This window comes from Canis lupus, chromosome 8 (assembly GCF_003254725.2).
Source record: "Canis lupus dingo isolate Sandy chromosome 8, ASM325472v2, whole genome shotgun sequence".
NCBI lineage: Eukaryota > Metazoa > Chordata > Mammalia > Carnivora > Canidae > Canis > Canis lupus.
The window spans coordinates 36,982,374-37,004,589 of record NC_064250.1 but is presented as its reverse complement, the minus strand read 5'-3'; the positions used below and the strand labels follow the sequence as shown (position 1 = coordinate 37,004,589).

Here is a 22,216-nt window from a genome sequence, read left to right as displayed (position 1 = left end):
AGACCTTCCCCTACACTTGCTGTCATTTCCAGAAATGGACAGGGAATATATCCATCGGCTTATAAGGAAGAGAAAGAAAGAAAGAAGAAAGAAAGAAAGAAAGAAAGAAAGAAAGAAAGAAAGAAAGAAAGAAAGAAAGAAAGAAAGAAAGAAAGAAAGAAAGAAAGAAAGAAAGAGAAAGAAAGAAAAGAAAGAAAAGAAAGGAAGAAAGAAAGAAAGAAAGAAAGAAAGAAAAAAGAAAGAAAGAAAGAACTTAAAAGAAAGAAAAAGAAAGAAAGAAAGAAAGAAAGAAAGAAAGAAAGAAAGAAAGAAGAAAGAAAGAAAGAAAGAAGAAAGAAGAAAGAAAGAAAGAAAGAAAGAAAGAAAGAAAGAAAGAAAGAAAGAAAGAAAGAAAGAAGAAAAGGAAAAGAAAAGGAAAGGAAAGGAAAAGAAAAGGAAAAGAAAAGAAAAGAAAAGAAAAGAAAAGAAAAGAAAAGAAAAGAAAAGAAAAGAAAAGAAAAAAAAAAAAAAAAGAAAAGAAGAGAAAAGAAACCATTGTACCATGAAATGCAAACCATGGCTTACAAGGATGAGGAGAGCCAAATGGAAAATTAAATTAAGGTGTTTGAATTCACAGGCTGAATGTACTAAATCAAGGGCTGACAATTCCAGATCCTTGAACATATCGCATCATTAGCAGCACCATTTAACATACTCACACTGATATTACTTCTTGGCTCCAGAACCAGAGTCACTTTCATTTCCCCTTCTGGGTGCAGGTGGCTGAGATGGAAGAGCTTCTCTCCCATCATTCTCTCACGGGTCATCATACGGGCAGCATACAGGCGGAAGCGGATAGCATAGGCAGCCACATCTCTGGGCTCCAGCTTAGCAAAGGTGACCTTCTCCTTGAAGACAGGGTTGGGGCCTCTTTGTATGCTTGTCCTGCCCCTCTGTTTCTTACTGGGCAGCAGCACCACATGAACTTGCCAGGAGTTAACACCACTTCGGTCCTTATCTGGGAGGCCCTGTGCTCTCACAATGGTCACCGTGAGCTTCTGGCTGGAAGCTCTATATTCAAAGATGACATCCAGGTCACCACATTTTGAGATGGGCTCCAAGACCCCAGTTGGCACCTGCAAATTGGCCCCACCCTGTTCCTGTTGCAGATAGAGGAAGAGATTAGGAATTGAAATGATAAGGCCCAAATACATTTTGGTGAGATGGTGCCTCTCTGTCCTCCTTTAGAACCTTGCACTTTTTGACCACTGGCATATATCCCTATACATATGAAGGGTCTGTTTACTGGTCTGTGTCTCCCCTAGACTGTGAATTCTTTAGGGGTACAATGCCTGGCATATGGTGAGCTTCATGAATGCTTTTGGCATGAATGAAGAAAGCTTTTATATTTACGAAGTGTTTTCATATACATGGACTCTCAGAAAGCACAACTGACCACTATCATGAAACTGAGATACTAAGTCTAAAATTAGTCAACTATGCAACTGCCAAGAAATTACTTTTTCTGGAGTCCCCAGGAGAAATGGCTGATTTTGGGCCTGTGCTCCAAGGGCCAGGAGTTCTACAGATGTGAATCCTAATGGGGCTCATGGACAGGTGATCCTTCAGTAGATTTTCAAGCTGCATTGGAGAAAAGGTTTAGAGTAGAACTTCCAAACATTCATGTGGACTTGAGTCACTCAGAGTTTCTGATTCCATAGAACTGGGATGGGGCCCGAGACAGCATTTCTTAGGTCATGAGTATTTCAGCGGGCCTCAAACTGCACTTTGAGTATCAAGAGTTTAGGAGGGCATCTGCACCAGCCGCTTAGCAAACAGTGACACTGGTTGTGGAGATAGAACACCTGGATTGAAATCATAACTCTACCATGCACTAGCTTTTTGATTCTGATCAAATAGGCTACCCTCTCTGTGCTCTAGCTGCAAAATTATCATGCCTACTTGATGGAGTGGTGTGGAATCCCAGTTGTATGGAATCAGAATATCTATTCTCATCAATGAACTGAGGCTACCTATTTTCAAACATGGGCCCCTCATTATAAAATAGCACCCTTAGACAACAATTCACCCATAGCCAGTCAGCTCTGATGACCTCACTGAGAAAACTGAGCTGCACTGCATTATCACAATGAAGTACTCTCCAAAAAACTATAAAGAATGTCAACATAATGATTTTTTTTCTATGAAGGCATGATACTTACTCATAACTAAACTTTGACCTGATTCTTATTGTAAATTGGAATCCATTCTCATTTATGTAATTGAACACCAGTCTTCACTAACTTAAAGACTATTTTTTAAAGTATATAGTGAAAATGTGCATTTATCAACAAAACTTTCCTGCAGAGTTGAGGTGAAAGTGCATGGTTCTCTGGAGTGAGGCATCCTTGGGAATCCCAGGTCTATCACTTACTCCCTCTATGGCACTGGATAAATTATTTAATCCTTTCCACTCTCGGCTTTCTTCCACAGTAAAATGGGGATGAAATCTACTTATAGAGTTGTTGTGAAAATGAATGGACTTGACACACAGGAGACATGGGATAAATGCCTTCTCTTTTAAAATTCACATTAGTCTACCAAGAAAATTTAGGCTTTTTGCAAAATAAGGAAGCTCCTTATATTCTTTCCTCAGCATGCATTCATGTGAGAGTGTTTCTATTCAGAGGTACTTAGTTTCAAGTGATAAAAGTGGTTGCTATAGAAACTTCTGAATACAACTGACTAGTGTAGATATAATATTAGAAGCAAGTCTCCAAGGAGTTAGGCTAACTCAGAAATCAAGTTGCAGTCTTCTGTCAAAACTCCCATCTATTTTAGCCTACTCTTGATCATCAATCTATTGGATCTTCTGATCCAAACACGTTGGATCAGAAGTCATGATGGTCAATATCCACTAAGTCCTATCTTACGCCAGGTGCCATATTAAATCCTTTACAGAGTGCAAAAGCCCACTCCTATGCACTACAAACCTTCTTGGCTTCGCCTTTTGTTACATCTCCCCTACAGGCACAGCCTGTTGGACTCTAGTAGCTTCAGCATGACACAGCCCAACAAGGTCTCACCTCCTGCCCACATGATTTGACTCTCAACTCCCACCACAGGCCTCTCTGTTGATGTTAAGGCTTGGAAAATTTATAGAGTCCTGCTTGGCATCCATGTATATAAAGTCCAGCTTGTGTGTGAGGTTACTGCCCCATGCAGTAAACATGTCTCCCCTTGGACGAGTGTCCTGAGATCAGTTAATATAGCTTCTTCTAGCATGGTCTCTCAAGATTAAGCCAAGAGTCACACTTAGTAGTAGCCAACTTGATTGCCCATTCTCATACTGGCTCTTTCTTCTTCCCTGCCTCACTCCCCCTTGTCCTTCACTCTTGTTCCAGGGAATGTATATCCTAACAAAATAGACTTTGCTTTTTGGGAAATGCAGCTAGAAAATGTGGTCTTTTAAAATATTCATATTAACCTAATGAGGTAGAAATTTCAATACCTTCATTTTATGAGGGAGGAAACTTAAGATTCAGAAACTCACTCCCTGCCCCCAACATCATAATGTCCCACCAGGGCTGTACAGGATTTACCAGTAGTAATACTCAAAATCTGAAACCTTATGTCAAGCCATGATGTCTCCCTTCTTCTCCCCAAGCCTCTCGCCATAGCTATTTATATTTGTAGTAAGTGTGTGGGGTGAGGCAGGAGTAAGATGAAAGATGGGAAGACACACTACTTTGAATTTCACATCCTTTTAAGTTCCTGCTCTTAATGATTGTTAACAGTCCCCAGTTTTGTCAGCAACTTCAATGTCAAGGTAAAAATATTCTGGTCAGTGAGTTTGTGTCCACTTATCTATCAGGCTATCTATTCAGACTAATGCTCACTCTACCTATAGGTCTGTGAAGTCCTTCGAAGGACTCTAAAACAACCCTCCTCAGAACCCTGCATAAGACAGAGCTGTAGACCACAGCCAGGCCCTGCACCGGGCCAATCCAAGCTGTGGCACAGGGAAGCTGGGCTTTGTGGCTCTTTCCTGGGTTGATCTGAAACAAAGATTTGTGAAGGCTGGTACTTTCATAGCAATTAATTATTTCAACACCCGTTACTTATCACCAGGTTCTCCTCATGTGGGTACTGTTAATACCACTAATCCATCTGACCTTCCTGCAAGGTAGAAATCTCTTCATTTTTATCCCCATTTGGCAGATTTTAATTAACTTCTCAAGGCCAACCAGTTAATCAGTAGAAAACAGAGATGAAAAGTGGGACACCTGCTTCCCTGCATGCTCAGAATCGCCAGCCACCCTCCCAGTGTCTTCCCTGCAAAGCCTTGGGTCTGCAGGAAAAAGTCGATGGCCTTTTCCAGCAGAGAGTGGTGCTAAAAAAATCCATCAGCCTAACAGGTAGTCATACCACATGACTGGTTTCCTTCTAAGGCAAAACAAAGGATTCTTTTAATTCTAATATCCTGATTTTTCTTTAAGATGGGAATACCTGTAACACTCTGACAAAACCCTTGTAGGTTTAAAGACTTTCTATCAGATTGAAAGCCTCTGTGTTTTAGTAAGATAGCATTGATGTCATCTGTGCGGCCCCAAGTAAACAGACCTGCAATCTGTTCCTGATGCCAGCTACACAGGGGAAGACGGGGTTCTTAATACAGCTAAGAGGCAAATAAATCAATTCTTAAAAGGCAAGCTAAGCCTGCAAAGCAGGCAGTTACAGGAACTGCCTCCGAGCTGCATCTGAGATTCTACTGTAGGAGCACCAAATTATAGTTTTTGTCTCAAAATAGATAGGAGGTTGAATGGAGCACACAGCGATGTCTGGGTATTTTTGGAGTCTGAGAACATTTAGTGCTCTCAACACCAAGTCTTCTATTAAAGCTCCATGAGTCAGGCAGATGGGAGGTTACCTGAAGAAAAGCAATCTCAAACCTAAGGGAACAGTTATCAAGGGGACAGTATCAATAGGCAGGTGAACAGTTTTGTTTTGTTTTTGTGGTGAGAAAGCCAAAAAGAATATTTTTAAATGTTAAATGTTATTGTGTGGGATTTTATAGGACTTTGGAGCAGTAGACCAACTGGGAAGCAGAATTAAAAAAAAAAAACTTATAAGGTTAATAGCTTTGGGTGTCTCTAGATGCAGGGTTGCTCTTGACAAAACACAAATCATGTATCTGAGTTACTATTTCTTGTCCTCAGCCATAACACCAACACATGGGCATGTGAACACACACACACACACGTGCACACCTCCTTATGCTCTCTCTACACATCCCACTGCATTAGCAGCTAGGTTTTGGAACATGATTTTCTGTGATTTTTTCTCTCTTGATGAGCATTTGGTATGTATGACAGTCTAGATCCTAATAAGAGAGTCCACCTGTTTATTTTCTCAGGCAGACTGATGCTAACAAACCATGCACTTTTCTCCTTCCTCTTGCCCCACAAATTATATTAATATTTTATATACATATATTATGTATTTCATCAAAGCTAATTTCAAAGGAGGCATTAGATATTATTTAACATCTCTTAATGTCACCGAATCATAATAAAAGAGATCTAGCTAATAAAGAATAATCATAAATGCCTGTTAGATAATGTTTGCAAATCTTCATCACAGTGCCTGGCACATAGTAACTGCTCAACAAATGTTAGTGTCTATAATAATGACCTCCAATCATACCTCTTGGTGGTTAGGCATACTCTGGAGCAAGTTTTAATTAATTAATAAATTTAGAAGGAGCATCTTTTATCAGAGATTTATTCTAAAAAACAATGTCAATAGCTAGAGGGTCATCACAAACTAACACCATCTCCTAGATCTTGAATTTAATTCAAATCTAACAAATATACTGCAAGATCTTCATTATAATATCTTGCATCATTTCATTTGGAGAGCCATTTTAGTTTAATTTTCAAATAATTCTTTTATTCAAGTAATTATAACTCAAGATATGGGGCAAATAAAAATAGACTCCACTTAATTGAAAACCATGAAGGAAATAAACCAGTCTTCTCGGAAGAACTAAAAATTCTTTTATATAAACAAGAAGTGTGATTGTTGCTGGCTCCATTCTGCCACCACTCCTTTTTTCCCAGTTTGATAGAAATTTATCTATGATTCTTTTATTGGTACACACAGGGGCTGTGACTTGGTCACCTGAAAAAAATTTATTTCAAATAAAGTTTCTTTACATCTTTGTTTTTCAAGGCAATGCTTCCTTTTTTGGAGAAATCTTTTTCTTGAGGCTTGGGGAGCAAGAGGAAAGCATGAACTCACCAGAGAGCACACAACATTTATGTATAAAAAGAATGGAAAACAAATAACTTGCCTCTGGACTCCACATGGAGGAGCTGTCAGTAGCATAGGAATCTTCAAATCCCCGGTTATTAAAAGCTGTCTCCAATTCCACGCTGCCTTCTGTGGACTGGCGACGGAGGCCTCGAGGCACATTGGTCTCTTGGGGAGATGTGCCATGGTGTCTGCTGTTCCCCACCTCACATGGGGCTTGTGAGTGGGCAGAAATGGGATCATCTTCACCATAGGACAGATTCTCAGAGTAATTCAGCTGGCTGGCTCCATCCAAATCTAAATTTGCAATGAGGAAACTATTTTAAATGTACTATTATTTTACACCTTTTTACCTAGAGAAATTGAGCAGTAGCAACAATACAAATACAAAGACCTCAAAAGCAAAACCTGCAGAAATATAATTCCAGGCCATCTGGTGGATAAACATGGTCTATATAACCAAAAAGACCATTAGTTCATCACATGGGATATAAGGTTTAATGCTTTCTAATAATATGAATATGAAGGATGTGTGCTCATGTTAAAAGGCTAAAATAAACACATTAGCATTTTGTTGGACCTAATGATCACAAGACTTTGGGGATAGATCTAGAAAGCAAGAACAGCAATCTACCACAGAGATCATTTTGTCTCTTGACTCTACCGTTCTTCTTTTTCTCTTCCATGTTCACCATCTTACCTCTCCTTGAAAGGCTTCAGTAGTTCTCACAAGTAAAAAGTTCTTTACTTGATTCATGGAAGAACACTAGACTTGGATTCAGATGATCTAGATTTAAACCCTAGATTTGCATTATGAATTTATGCAGTCTTTGCACTGTCCAAACTTTTGTTTCCTTATCTATAAAATGATGATAAAAGCCATCAGAGAATCATTGTGGACACATGAAAGAATAGCCACCTGGCATCCACTAGGCTTTCCATAAATATTAGCCTTGCTTGCTTGTCTGGCCCAAACTGGCCTCATACAACCCAGTAAACCCCATTTTCTACTGCCTCCCACATTGCTGTCACCTGTGGTCTCGTGGGCTCATGGAAACACTAGTTGTGTATTTCTATTCACTGTGGTCCTCAAACCCCCTCTCCTGCCCTTTCCTTCTTGTCTATCTAAAGCCCAACAACTCCCAAATCTTACCTGACTTCTTGGACTCAGTGTTCTTCTCTGACCTTAGTGTTATTCTATTTTCTCTGTTAGCACTCCCTCACTAAGCATCCCCTTCCTCTCCTTTAAAACCTAGATTACCCTCAGACAGTAAAGAAAAACTGCCAGGATCTTCCTAAGCAATAGCTTTCACCCTAAATTTTCTCCCACATCCAAAAAGTAGCCAAGGATGTATTCTCTTTTTAGTCCCCAGTCTCCTCCAGAAGCCACCATTCCAGAATAAGAGAAAATTTGAGATATAGATGGGATGAATGAGTGGGATAACAAAGTATGGATGATGAATTCAGCTCTTATTTATACTGTATGGTAGCAATAGTTTCCACCATTTGTCTTAAAGCCTCAGCAAGAACAATAGCTCCTTGAAGGTACTAAGCCACATACCTATGCTTTCCAGTCTTTATCCACCAGTAGGTTTCACTATACTCTCAAATAACTTTCAAGGCTAGGAGGGTAACAAATATTTGAAGTAGCCAGGTATGTGGCAGTATGGAGTAGTGGTGACACTGGTTTACCAGAGAGTTTATGACTGTCCTGTAGTAAACATGCAAACTTAAAATATATATTATCACTCTATGCAGACTATACAAAAACATCTTTAGGCAGACTTTGTACCAGAGTGCAACTTCAGACTCCTGACTTGGGATTTTGCAAAACCGTGGCAATCCACTGGGAATTTCCCCTAACTGCCTTGTTATTCTTAATAATTCACTTCAGGTCCCTTTGGAAACACTTTCATAGGACACCATAACATTTTTACATTCACACACTCTCAGTTATTGGGCAAACACACTTTTAAAAGGCCACAGAAAATGACAGAACAAGGGATATTCCATATGCAAAACCCTACAACATAAAGCAGAATTTTCTTCTAAGGCTCTAATTAGCACATCCATTCCTCATATACATGAACACTAAAATGTCCTATTAAACAGTAGGCTATTCATCAACGTGGGCAGCACCCAGCAGGATTTCAGCACAAAATCTAACTTTGCCAAGAAATTACCCCCATAAAATTGTCTCATGACTTTAACTCCTATGGTGATAATACCTAGATCAGTAATAAGGGAATTTTCAAAAGCTACATTAAGCCTTGAAAAGCTATTCATAACCGAAAAACATAAGAACTATATTAATGTAACAAACCATTTTCCTTGACAGACAAGCGAAGAATGAATTAGAAAAGCAAATCTGGGGTAAAAGTCATGAGGAGGAGGAAAAAGAAAGGGGATTCACCATTACATAAAGCAGTTTTCTCATCCTCTAAGTTAAAGAAGATTGTGTCACCTTAAACGCATACAGAAAAGTAACTGCCTGTTTCCAGAGAAAGGCATCCTAGCTTCTTAGAAATTATAGGCCATAATTATGTCACATAAACCATATTTATTTTAGCAGAAAATTTTTGTACTTTTTAATCCATATCCCACTTTGATATGGTATAACACTATTATCCAGTTACTTTATTTTACACCAAACCCTTCCCTCCTACCGCCACCCACAGACACATGCTTTTTTGCCCACCACCTGCAATGGTCAGTTTTATGTGTCAACATGGCCAAACTATAAGATTCAACTAATCAATCAAACACTAATTTAGGAGATACTGTAGAGGTATTTTGTAGATGTGACTAAAGCCCTTAAGCAGTTGACTTTAAGTAAAGGAGATTATCCTACATAATTAGTCCACTGAGAGTCTTAGGAGAAATGAGGTGTCCCTGGACACAAAGATATTTCACCTATGGATTTCAGAGCTCTGTATTTCTGTTTCCTAGCCAGGTCTAGCAATAGCATAGTCCAATTCTTTGCAATAAATCTCTTGAGATATATATATATATATATATATATATATATATATATATATATCACTCTGATACCACCTTTTAAAAATTTGTTCTAAGTAAACTCTATCCCAACATGGTGCTTGAACTCATGACCCCAATATCAAGAGTTGCAAGCTCTATCAAGTGAGCCAGCCAGGTGCCCTAGTGTCACCTTGGTATATATAAAATCCTAATAAATACACCATCCCAAACAAAATTGAGCACACATTCCAGGAATAATTGAGGTGTTTTAAATGACACCAGGAGTGTAACGAATAGCTTTTATGAAACATAGCTTTCATGTAGTTCCTAAGAACTACATATTTCACAAGCAAAAATAAGGCTTTGTTCAAAAATAAACGAACAAACAAATAAATGCTCCAATAAGTGGATTACTATTCTGCAGCCCACTTTTCAGACCTAAAGACCTGATAGGCAGCCTCTGCTCTGGATCACTTAACATAAACCCTCTTTGACATTACTGGGGATGCAGTGACAGTGAATACACAACTATACTAAGTCAGATAAATGAGACAAGAGATAACTTGCCAGGATTACGAAGACAGCATTTGCTTGGTTCTAATTACCTCACCAGTCCATCTAGAATGAAGGATCCCACTTTATGAAACATTAGACAAGCTACCGATACCTCATTCACCGTTCAGATTTTACTTGGATTTGGACCTTTACTTTCACTAGTCCAACATTTTGAAAGCACTTGTAAAGTGGGAGAATTGTCTACAATTAAATTTATCTTAGAAAATCATATTTAAATTAGAGTGAAAAAAGCTAAGTAGATAGAGGACAGGCAAAAAAAAAACCCACAACTCCTCTCTGGGGTGCATGCTTAATCTCTTCCTTATTCTTTATTGCTGAAAACAAATTCACAGATCTAAAGATGAGCAAAAAGAAATGACAAAGAAAAAAAATCACGCAATAAAAATTACATTAACATTTACATGGCATTTGATAACCTAAAATTTAGCATGCAGTTATTCCCTTCTATGAAGATCCTGCTGATTTTCTTCAAAATCTACAGGTAATTTACCCAGTGCAGGGTGCTTTTTCCTCCCTCTGATAGAGAAAGAAATGTGATCTTTCCTATCCCTCTCTGTCAAGAATTTCAGAATCACCAGTTATGACTAAAGTTATTGCTAATTCCAGAAAGGGTGAGGGTTACAATGGTTGTCAGAACTCTCAGAACATGGGCCATTTGTATAAATCAGAAACTAGACGTTTGGGCTTCTGGGAAATGGAACCATTAACTTTAGAATGCACCGAGCTGCTCCCAGGGAATCAGCTATTAACTTTCATTAGCTAACACTTGTCCTCACAGCGGAGAGGGAGGAAGGCTGTGATGTAACACCACGGAAAGAGACAACAGGAGAGGGGTGAGTGAATGACAGAGGGCTATAGCTATTGATACAATTAGGTCATTACTTACCTTGGGCTTAAGGGAATGGCAATAAAATATGTTATGTTGGGCAGCCCCGGTGGCTCAGCGGTTTGGTGCCTCCTTCAGCCTGGGGAGATCCTGGAGACCTGGGATCGAGTCCCACATCAGGCTCCCTGCATGGAACCTGCTTCTCCCTCTACCTTTGTCTCTGCCTCTCTCTCTGTCTCTCATGAATAAATAAATAAAATATTTTTAAAAATATGTTGGCCCATTTCAGTAAGTACAATTACATGACAGCTAATTATTACATTTCTGCTGACAAAGTTCTTCCTGTATGTTCTCTTTTTAAATAATTTTTACTTTGTTCTTTTTTGGGCAAGCCAGACATTTCTTTTCTGTTATCTTCTTTCAATCTTTGGATTCTTCTCTTTCTATTGGGAAGTGTTGAAAAATATGGAAGACCTACAACTATGTCCCCATTAGTTTAACTGACCACATGTCCAAAGGGAGGAAGGAAAATATTCAAGAGCCCAGGTTACTTAGTCCGGGTCACTAAAGCAGGTGGTGTTACACTTCTTCTAGCTTTCTGCCTAATATAATTCATAGACCCATCCCTGTTTCAATATCCTGTACCCCTTCAGGATTCTGGGCATAAAAGAGTAAGAGAGATGCCTGACCTTCACTAGGGAAATCACTACGAAATATTTAGCTGTTCTTTCTCCAGCTTATTTTGTGTGGTGTGGAGGGAGGACTCCTAACAAGGCCTACCTACCATAATGAGCCACAAGCTGTGCTTACTCTACGTCAGAGCATTTCTCCTCCCCACTGTCGAAGGTACTTAGTCTGAGAATGGCAGAAGACCTTGCTCTTGCTCTGCAAGCAATTCTCCTGTGGGGCAGGGGATGGAGGTGGGGCGGGGGGCAGGGGGAGGGAACAGAGACTACAGGGAATGTGGGAGGGTGTGTTGTTTGCAAAAGGTTATTCAAGGGGATCCCTGGGTGGCGCAGTGATTTGGCGCCTGCCTTTGGCCCAGGGCGCGATCCTGGAGACCCGGGATCGAATCCCACATCAGGCTCCCGGTGCATGGAGCCTGCTTCTCCCTCTGCCTGTGTCTCTGCCTCTCTCTGTGACTATCATAAATAAATAAAAAAAAAAATGTGTTTAAAAAAAAAAAAAGGTTATTCAATATTACTGTCATACATATTTTTATTTGAAAGATAAAACACACGTATTGCTTTAATAATGCGAACTATTGAAGGTTTCAAAAATGGTCAGAGCCTACATAGATGGATAGAAAATAGATTCTATGATTCCAAATGAGAGAAAAGGCAGAGAATCTCACCGTCAGCAAACAGGTATGTGAAATGTTTGTATTTATCAGAAGAGAATAAGATTTTATAAAGCTTAATAAATACCATCCTGATTCTAGCCATTAGTATTCAAATACAAAATGATAACCTACAAGGAAGGAAGGGGTCCTGCAAATCAGGGTCAAGATTTTGGCATTCCTCCTCTCAGTTCCCTGCATGACATCCCCTCTGCCGAGTTTTGAAAGAACCCCTTTACTCTGTTCCAGCCTCTAGGTCTTGCCCCATTTTCTTTTCCTCTCTGGACTCTCAGATACAAGTGTAGTGACTAAGTGACTCAAAGGTGCTCTTACCATTGTCCACCCCTGCTTTAGTTAAAGGAAGGGTTTCATGCAAAGAATACCTTCACAGGCAGACACTTCTCTGTTATCCTCCTCACAGGTAGAGAGCAGGCGGCTGAATTTTGATTTCTGCTCCAATCCCACCTGCTTTCCTTTCTCAGATGCTTCTGAATGGAAACTCTGGGACCGGGACACAGAAATCTCAAATTGTTTGATCACCTCTTCGTCACTGTCAGAAGACGTGCATGGCTCCTCATCATCTCCAAAGCTGTTAACTGGGAGCAAACAAGAGCCATGAGTCTCATGTGGGGTTCACAAGAATACAGAGATATGTAATCCAGAGAAAGAACATGAGTGATTAGTCTGGATAAAGCAGGCCTAAGCCAGACAGAAACATCTTAAAGCATTTTTTTGAAACAAATTTGAGTCTTAAGGAATAAAACAGGAAAAGAAAGTTTAGGTGGGCAAGTAGAAATATATGGCTAGAACCCAGGAGGAACCATCAGGAAGCCCCTAAATGACATAACAAGGCAGGGCCCTCTTGAGCAGGGCGGCCCTACTGATTTGCTGTGTTGCTGACATGTGTTTATAACTGCGAACAGGACATTTGACTTACGTTCATCCTAGTCAATGATGACTGAAAATATGCTCTTAGCCTCATCTCTGTTATCAAAACACAAAGAGCCAAGCCCCACTCCAGAGAGGACATACTTGCAACTGAGATCTTCCAAAAGTGTACTAGTTTTGAAGACACACCCATAGTAGTGTATGTTAAACAAAACAAAACAAAACTAGCTTATAAAATGCTGATGATTCTCAGCACCAACAACCCAACCCAAACACCCTTTGAATTATTTGTACTACTCTCCCCATATCAGCTCACTGGCCCTTTCATTTTCTCCAACAAGCCAAGATAGTTCTTCCCTTTCAGTTCTTTGCCCTTGTTCCATCCATCTGGAACCCTCCTGCCCCTGGTGTTTTCCTGGCTGGCTCCTCTCACCCCCTGAGGTGTCAGCTCCACTGTCACTTCATCCTAATTCCTAATCCCTTCCTCCTGGATTTGTTTTGCTCTTTTATGAAGCTGCTGATCCAAGAGCACAGCACTGTCAACTCACTCAATGCTGTTGGCTGTGACCAGTATCAATAAGATCTAAAAAACTAAATGTGAGAAGACACTAGATATCCTGCTAATACTAAAAAACAATCCCCATGGAAAACCATCATAAGAGGCAGCCTTCCCATGTCTTAACATGCTGTGCAAAGCACCTGTTGTGGGATAGACCATCACATATGGGAGAGGCCCAGAGACCAACGAAGCAAAATTTAACTCCCTTCACCATTAGTGCATAGGACCAGCTAAGCGCCTGGGAAATATGCATTGGAGGAAGCATTTGTTGGAGTTCTTTCTAAGTCTGAGATCCATTCCATTTGTATTATTAGGTCAGTTTTTAAAATGTAAGTAGCCAATAAAAAAATAAAAAAATAAATAAAATGTAAGTAGCCATAGTCATCAATTTCAAATTGACTGGATATTTCCTCATCTATAAAATCGATAATTGGAATTCATTAATTTTTTTTTTTTTAGAATTCATTACTTAACATTATATGTTCCTTGAGGTTTTGTTTCCCCAGTGAGTCACTGATCTTCCACAGAGGAAAGATTTCCATTTCACTAAACATAGACTATATTCCAGGCACCTTCTTGGACTTTACATATATTATCCCATGTAATCATCACATCAACACCATGAAGTAAGGATTATTATTATTCTCATCCTAGAGATGGAAATCAGAGGCACAGAAAAGTATCTTACCCTAGGCAACAAAGTTAGCAAGGTAACAAAATGGGACTTGAACACAGACCCTACGTTTTTAGCCAATGTGCATATCATCAGAAGTTATTGCATGAGGACACTAAAGCCATACCTAGTTTACTTTTCAGAGTGAGGTGAGGGCACTCTGACACTTCTAGCCTGAAATCTGCCTGGAGGTTCCTTCCTTTGTGAGAAGAGAAGTCTGTCCATGTGGAAATGAATACATACAGGCAGGCTGCAGTATAACTGGCCTATTGCTCTCCATGGGATTATAAATAAAACTGCTTATACTATTCTAAGTCTCACTCTCCAAGGATCTCAGGGAATTCTCCATTCAAAAATGAAAATCGCCATCCTTCCTAAAAACCACTAAGCAGCAATGAAAGTAACTAGTGGCACTATTACAAAAGCAATTCCATACACAGCACATATCATGAATACTGCAGGGGCTATTCTAGAACTTTACATATTTTAATTTATTTACTCCTTAACTCTTTAGGTTATACTAAATAACCTAAAGAATAGCTCCTTATCATTCCCATTCATTGAATGGGAAAACGGAGACAAAGTCAGGTTCATGATTGGCTATTGTCGTAACAGTTAGTAGATAGTGGAACCAAGATTCAAACCCAGGCTGTGTTGCTCCAAAGTCAGTGTAAATGAACATAATGCTCTCTCTACCATCTGCTGCCTCAAGAAAAAAAAATTCTTAAATCCTAGTAAAAATCTACACAACTCTGTTTTATCACTAAGAACACAAAATCACATAGGTTGAGCTGGAACGAATTTTTATAAGCATATTTTTTAAAAGATTCTTGCTATTTGCCTTGTAATGAGTCAATGTCAACAACTAAATAGCTGATCTGGTTTGCATTCAACTTAATTTTTTGAAAATCACAAAGTTTCAATCTCAGTTGTGACATTTATTTCAGAGATAAGATAATACTTCCTAAAACACCATAGAAATATCTAGTTTAAACTCCTTTCAAGCTAAGTAACCTAGGAAATAGCACAGTGGGAATTTGTATTAAAATCTTCATCCAATTAGTTTGCTAAAATAATAAGGAAAAATTGCACAATTACCATGGATGTGGATACATCTTAAAGTTGAGATTATTCATTTCACTCAAACACAGAATACAAAGGGATCATAGATAGCACTCAAATATCCACCACCAAAGAGAAGGCATATTCTTTTGCAACGTTTCTGATGCTTGGCCACCCACCCTCATCCCTTTGTTCACACACAGCCAAGGTGCTACTGAGGGCTTCTTCCACTGGTAGGAAGTTCATATCTCAGAAAGGTACAGAGAGCTAACTGACAACCCATCAATATTGAATCCCTACTACAATGGAGTCAGAATGTCCCTCCCTCTAACTTTTAATTATTTTTTTTTCTAGTTTAAGTAGCAAGGGGCAGAACAATGCCATCTTTATCTTTCACATTTAAGTAAAGAAGCTGAGGCCCCTGTGCCACAGAAACTGCCTGTCAAGTATAACATCAGTCAAGGTTAGAGTGGTTAAAAGAGTGTGGAATCTGGAGTCAAGATGCCTGAGTTTGAAATTGGTGTCTTCCATTTGCTAATTTGAGACCTAAGTAAGTTCCTATTCTTTCTGAACTTCAGTGTCCTTATTTTGTGATTTCTAACTTCCTAATGTTGAAAGAAGTGAAATAAATCAGGGCACCAGGGTGGCTTAGTGGGTTACGCATCTGCCTTCAGCTTGAGTCATGATCCTAGGGTCCTGGGATAGAGTCACAAATCCTTACTTAGTGGGGATCCTGCTTCTCCCTCTACCCCTCCCCCTGCTTATACTTTCTCTCAAATAAATAAATAAAGTCTTTTAAAAATATAAATGAAATAAACTACTTAGCACATGCCTGGTACATGATATGCTAAAATATATTATTATTATTATTATTATTATTATTATTATTATTATCATCACCCATCATGGCAGTGCCCTGGGTGGAAACTCTTCTATAAAGCTTTGCATTCACTTGCAAAGGAAAGAATGTGCCTGTTCTTGCAGGGTCTAATTTGAAAACTCATCATCAGGGTTGTTGTAGGGGAAAAGTAGAGGAAACAAGGGCTGGGAGAGGAGAAGGATAAGGCAATAATGTGAATAATGTTACCTTCTTTACCTCACTATCCTTTTCCCCAAGCCTGGAGGTGGAGTGCTCTGTAAGAGCTGGCAATGCTGTCAGGATGTGGGCAGTGCCTAACACCTGCTCATTTTCTTGTTTCTTTTAAGGCAACAAAACCACCAACTGGTGATGCAAGGGGAGGATTTCTTAAGCCTGTCTGCTGGAATTTTACAGATGGAGTTTGAATTTACAAATGATCAGTGCAGCTCCAAGCTTATTAATTCATTCCCACCCACACAGGAGTAATTAGATGGAAGGAAGTCCTGCTCACATGGTATAGATGGGAAGTGGAGACAGGTGGGGGTGGGTGGTGCTCAGTGGTGCAGTACCTGGGTGCTACTTTTAGCTACAATTGCAGGAAATCCCTTATATATACTAGATTTCTCAAATACCCACAGCAAATGTCTGCCCAAAGTGGCTGGATAAGAATGGAAATAAGAACAAGAAGTTAATGTGATAAAGCAGAAGGGAGGTCATGTGAGACAACTGCCCACTTCAGATCCTAAGAACATAGCCCACATTTCTAGAGGTACGATCCAGCTAATATTGGATTCACACAGGAGAGAAAAATATTTTTATTTATTATTAAGCCTTAAGGGCTTTTTTTTTTCAGACTATGTTCTGTGGAAGTCTAGGGCTCTACAAAGGAGCTTCAATGCCACTATACAAGTGGAGGTATGGGTGGTTGCACTGAGCAAGTTGGGTCATATACCCTCAAGGCTATTTTGCTCTAATATTATTTACATTTGTATGAGATTCTGTTGGGAAAAAAATTGGAACCCTGACACTTTTTAAAAGTTTGAAAAACATTAATATAACCCAACTTCCTCATTCTACAGAATAGAAACTGGGTCTCAGGTCACTTAAGGGACTCACCCATAGTCAAATAGCTAATTGGCAGAAGAAGGACTAGCACCCAGTTCTCCTGTGCACACCTGTTTTGTCACCCTCCACCTTGTGTGAGAGATTTTGACAACTCCATTTTCTATTTGCACAGAGATGGCACTTGTAACAGTTAGACATGAGTGAGCCAAAAAGAAAATATTCTATTAAAACTAGTTACAGATCATTATACTAGGGAAAAATTACAATATTGAAGGTCCCAGTTCTGACAACAGCAGAATAAGTGATTTGAACTCACCTACGAATTACAAATTCAAGAAAAAAAAATTTAAGTCAACTATTTGAAAGCATAGAAAGTAAGCAAGAGCAGGGACAATCTGGAGAGGACCCAACTTTTTTTTTAATAAATTTATTTTTTATTGGTGTTCAATTTGTCAACATACAGAATAATACCCAGTGCTCATCCCGTCAAGTGCCCACCTCAGTGCCCGCCACCCAGTCACCCCCACCCCCCGCCCACCTCCCCTTCCACCACCCCTAGTTCGTTTCCTAGAGTTAGGAGTCTTTCATGTTCTGTCTCCCTTTCTGATATTTCCCACTTACTTTTTCTCCTTTCCCTTTTATTCCCTTTCACTATTTTTTATATTCCCCAAATGAATGAGACCATATAATTTTTGAGGACCCAACTTTTGAAAGAAGGAAACCTCACTGGGAGAGATACATGGTTACAAGTCTTTTCTGCTAAAAATACCAGCAAGTTTATGAAGTATAGGGTATCTCAGACTCTAGCAGACACAGGAGTCTTATTGAATTAAGGTGTCAGAGGACAGAATTCAAGGCAGCTGGAGATATAGAGGGAAACTCCAGAAAGGAGGGAACCACAGAAAAAGAACTTCAGAATCTGCATATGAACTCGGCAAATGCTGGACTAAAACCTGAAATATGAATACATGGGGGAAAAATCCAAGGAACCCCCAAAAAATAAGAGCTAGGGGGCTAAAAATTTGAGCCAAACGTCTAGGCTGCAGCCTATATCAGGGAAGACTGAGCCAGGACTTTGAATCTGGCCAAGTTAGAGACCCCAGGTATTCCATTAAAACTCTAGACAGATTAGCCTTAGAGCTAAGACTAAAAATAAAACTGAAACAAGCCCAACAGAACAAAGCATGAAGCCAATACCTCATGAGATCAAAGGAATCAACTCATAATTTAATTGTTTACTAAAACAAAAGAACTCCTTTCTCTTTCCCACCAGGCCAAACCCATCCAAGGTAAGAGAGAAGACATCATGAAGACATCTGGGGTGAGGTGATTGGCTCAGACTATGGGGATCACAAAAAGGCTGCACCATAAAAGGTAGTTTTTGGAACAGACCTGTGTCTGTACTCAATAGGCCCTCATTTCTCACTATCTGATTCTCTCAACTACAAATGTTTCCTGAACACTTGACTTTCACAATCACTTTCTGGTTCATCACTGCAACAGGGTTCACCTGGACAAGAGCAAGTACTAAAATATTAACCTCCCTGACTCTCTCCAGCTCTGGTCTCTAATATGTGTGCCTCCAACAAGGGAATTTCTTGATAGGACCCAAGTGTTGTGTTGTTTTCTGCTATAGTGGCATTTACATACAAATTAATGGCCATGTTGTAATTTATTCTGCTGAGAACTGTGGTGACCTGATAATTAAATTTCTCTGCAAATGCAAAAAAAACAAAAAAACAAAAAAAAAAAAAACACATAAAATCAGAATGGTTGTTCTTGCTTTCTTTTTCCCAACCCCCAATACTTCTCTATCACTCCAATGAATCCTTACAAGCAAATGTGAATCAACATTTTAATCTACAAGTGTTCTGATTAGGAAGACAAAAAACAAATTCTATTGCCATGGATACTAAAATGAAGGGCCTGGGATGGATAACCAAGACTGAGAGAGATAATAAACAGATCTTGAGATGTGCAGGTGTTGTGAGTTTTTGAAATTCTATTTATTCAGTTCATTCACTCATCTTTCCAAAATCCCATGCTGCAAATCATTCTCAAGGCAGTTTCCAAAGTTATTGTTTTATCTTGAAGAGAGCCCAGTCAAGCTACAGAGATAATTTAGGTGAGGCAGTCTGAAACTCTCCTCGGTACCAAATCTACAGTAAATATATCCAAATATATTATGATAACTGAAAGAAATAGGCTGAAAATGCTCACTTGGCTAAGTAAGAGCTTCTTTAGAAGAAAAATAAAAGCTGTATTCCAAGAAAAGGCACATAATTCATACATCATATATTCAGCGTTGGTATGCATATATTAGAATAGTAGCCCTCAATGATGCCACTGATAATATCAGGTAATGAATAACTTCTCTCCACTTGGAGAAAAAGTTAATGGAAATTTTTCTAAATGTTTGACTTTTCCCATAAAGTTTCTATCCCTTGGATGCCTGTTATCACATATGCTGATGTGCACACCCAAGTAAAAAAAAAAAATTAACAAAGAAATGAAGTAGCTAATCATGCTTCTTTCCTCAGCTTGTTTTGTCATAGATATGCATACTCATGGCTGTGACTGTTATATGGCTTACATCATCTAGTCATATTTTCCACTGGCAAAATGAGTCCTGCTTCATAATGAAAATAAATACATTAAAATTGCATGGGTGCCACAAAAATCACATCAGTTTTCGGCATTGAGCCACCTCAACAAGTCTGGCACCACTGAATTAGAAAATGTTGCACTGGGTATAATCATGTCCTTTGTTCCATCTATATTCTTAACTGTCACATAGAACTTGATTTCTGTTATTTATCTTACTTGCATTTTCTAAATGGGTTTCTGTAGCTGTGGCTCCTCTAGCATGTTCAAGGAATTTGTGGTCCTAATTCATTCTTCTCTATTCTATCACCTTAGTGTCTAACATACTATGAGGAATAAAGCAAATCCTTTGATAATTAATAAACAAATGAACTTAGAATTAGTACAGTAGTGTATTAGCCAGGTTATCTAGATAAACAGAACCAATAGTGGTTTTATATATTTTTTTAATTTATTTATATTTATTTATTTTAAGGTATTGGCTCATATAATTATGGAGGCTGAGAAGTTTCAAGACTTATAATTGGTAAGCTGGAGACCCAGGAGACCCAAGAGACCCAGGAGACCCAGTGGTATAGTTCCAGGGTGACTGAAGGTCTGAGAACAAGGAGAGCCAATGGTGTACATTCTAGTCCAAGACCAGGTGAAGGGCAATGTTTTTGTTCAAGGAATCAGGCAGACGAAGTTCTCTCTTACTCAGCTTTTTTATTCTATTCAGGTCTTCAATTTATTGGGTGAAGGCCACCCCACATTAGGGATGGCAGTTTGCTTTACTCAGTCTACCAATTCAAATTTAATCTCATCCAGCAATATCCTCCCACATGCACCCAGGATAATATTTGACCCATTATTTTGGCACCTGTGGCACAATAAAATGGTACATAATATTAACTATCACAAATATCATACAAAAGCCAAGGGCAAAGTGAGAAGAACACCAAAAAGATGCAAGTCACATATAGGTTTTTATCCCAGCTCTGACACTTCCCAAATGAGTGATCTTGGGTGAACTTCAGTTTATTCAACTTTAAAAACTAGACCAGGTTTTGGAAGTCTGAGGCCATATAAAACCCCTCCTGCTACAAACTCATAGAAATGCTGACAAAATTAGAAAGATATCTGGTATTATCCCAGAGGGATAATCAATTTATTTGGCTGATATCTAGGATATTAATGGCCTTGGTTCATGCAAGGCTGGATTCAGGACCCTAGCATAAAGCTACTACTCTTTAATAAAAGCTGCCCTTTCTATGAAAAGAGGACTAGTAAATTTAAGCTAACAGTTTGAGCCTAGAGAAGTAGCAAGGAAGGTTACTACCCATTAGGGTTGTGGATGACAAAAAAAAATTATTCTATGAGAAATAAAAATGAGTCTACCTCTCACAGAGATTTAGTACCAGCAGAGCACAGATATCTGAAGCTAAGAAATTAATATGGGAAGTGGGTAAGCACCTATGAAATCCAGGAGACCCAAGAGAAGTAAGTGCAAAATTACTCTATAGGAATACCTCCATAAATTAGTATACACAGGATTACACCCCTCATCAAGCACAAATATACCCCTTCTAAAGATGAGCTAATCCTGAAAACTCACAAACTATAAAACAAAGAGGAATTAAACTATCTTGAGATGAGATGGAAAACAATCTAAGAACACACAGTGATTTAAATATGTGGAAGATTTACAAAAATTAGCCATGTATTAGGCCACAGAGGAAGCCTCAAAAATATAATTATACCACATTCTAATCTCAAAACAGTTAGAAATAAAAGACTTTTAAAAAATTATAAAAATGTCTTTTGGAAACCAGAATCCACATTTTTAAATAATTGATGGGTCAAAGAAGAAATCCTAATTGGAATGATAAAATATTTATAACTGAAAAATAATGAACACCCCACATATCATACACTTGTGGGCTATATATTTAAAGTGGTACTTAAGACAAATTTATGGATTCATTTAAGGTATATGTTAGAAATCAAGAAAAAGACTGAAAGATTAATATGATGATAAATGGTCAATTTAAGATGCTATTGATCAACAGTTTCAACCGAAGTAAAGTACATGGAAGAAATAAAAAAGACAAAGAGCAGATACTAATAAAAATGTTACTACAAAGAAAATATTGAAACCTAGAGAAGATGAAGACAGTCTCCTAAAGATAATCCATTGCCAAGATTAAGACAAAGAATAAGTTTATAGATAAAATGGACATTTAAAAATCATAAGAGAACAAAAACAAGTTTAAACAATTTTTAAAAAGAACAAATAAATAACATACAGACCAAATGCCACTAGAGAAATAACAGGTAGAAAAAAATTCAAAAGGTGACACAACACATCCAGTGGTTTTGTATAATTCCTTCCAACTTCCAGGTGAAAAGATAACTGCTCTTTTATATAAGCCAATCTAGAAGGAACGCTTCTTGTAATACTTTTTAAGGATAGCATAAACTTGGATCCCTGGGTGGCGCAGCGGTTTGGCGCC

The 22,216-nt window shown here is 38.7% G+C and overlaps 1 protein-coding gene across 12 annotated transcripts in view; it reads right to left on the bottom strand.

Annotated features, from left to right (window-relative positions):
- The window catches only part of SYT16 (synaptotagmin 16), a 240,768-nt gene that overhangs the window by 30,844 nt on the left and 187,708 nt on the right, over positions 1–22,216 (bottom strand). For 10 of the 12 annotated variants that reach the window (XM_049113234.1, XM_049113233.1, XM_025442796.3 and 7 more), the window contains 3 exons: positions 12,398–12,610; positions 6,335–6,591; positions 699–1,139 (listed from right to left, as the gene is read on the bottom strand). In XM_049113234.1, coding sequence (XP_048969191.1) covers positions 699–1,139; positions 6,335–6,591; positions 12,398–12,610 — 911 coding nt within the window. The remainder of the gene's footprint in view (positions 1–698; positions 1,140–6,334; positions 6,592–12,397; positions 12,611–22,216) is intronic. The other 2 variants (XM_035719800.2, XM_035719799.2) reach the window with 2 other exon arrangements.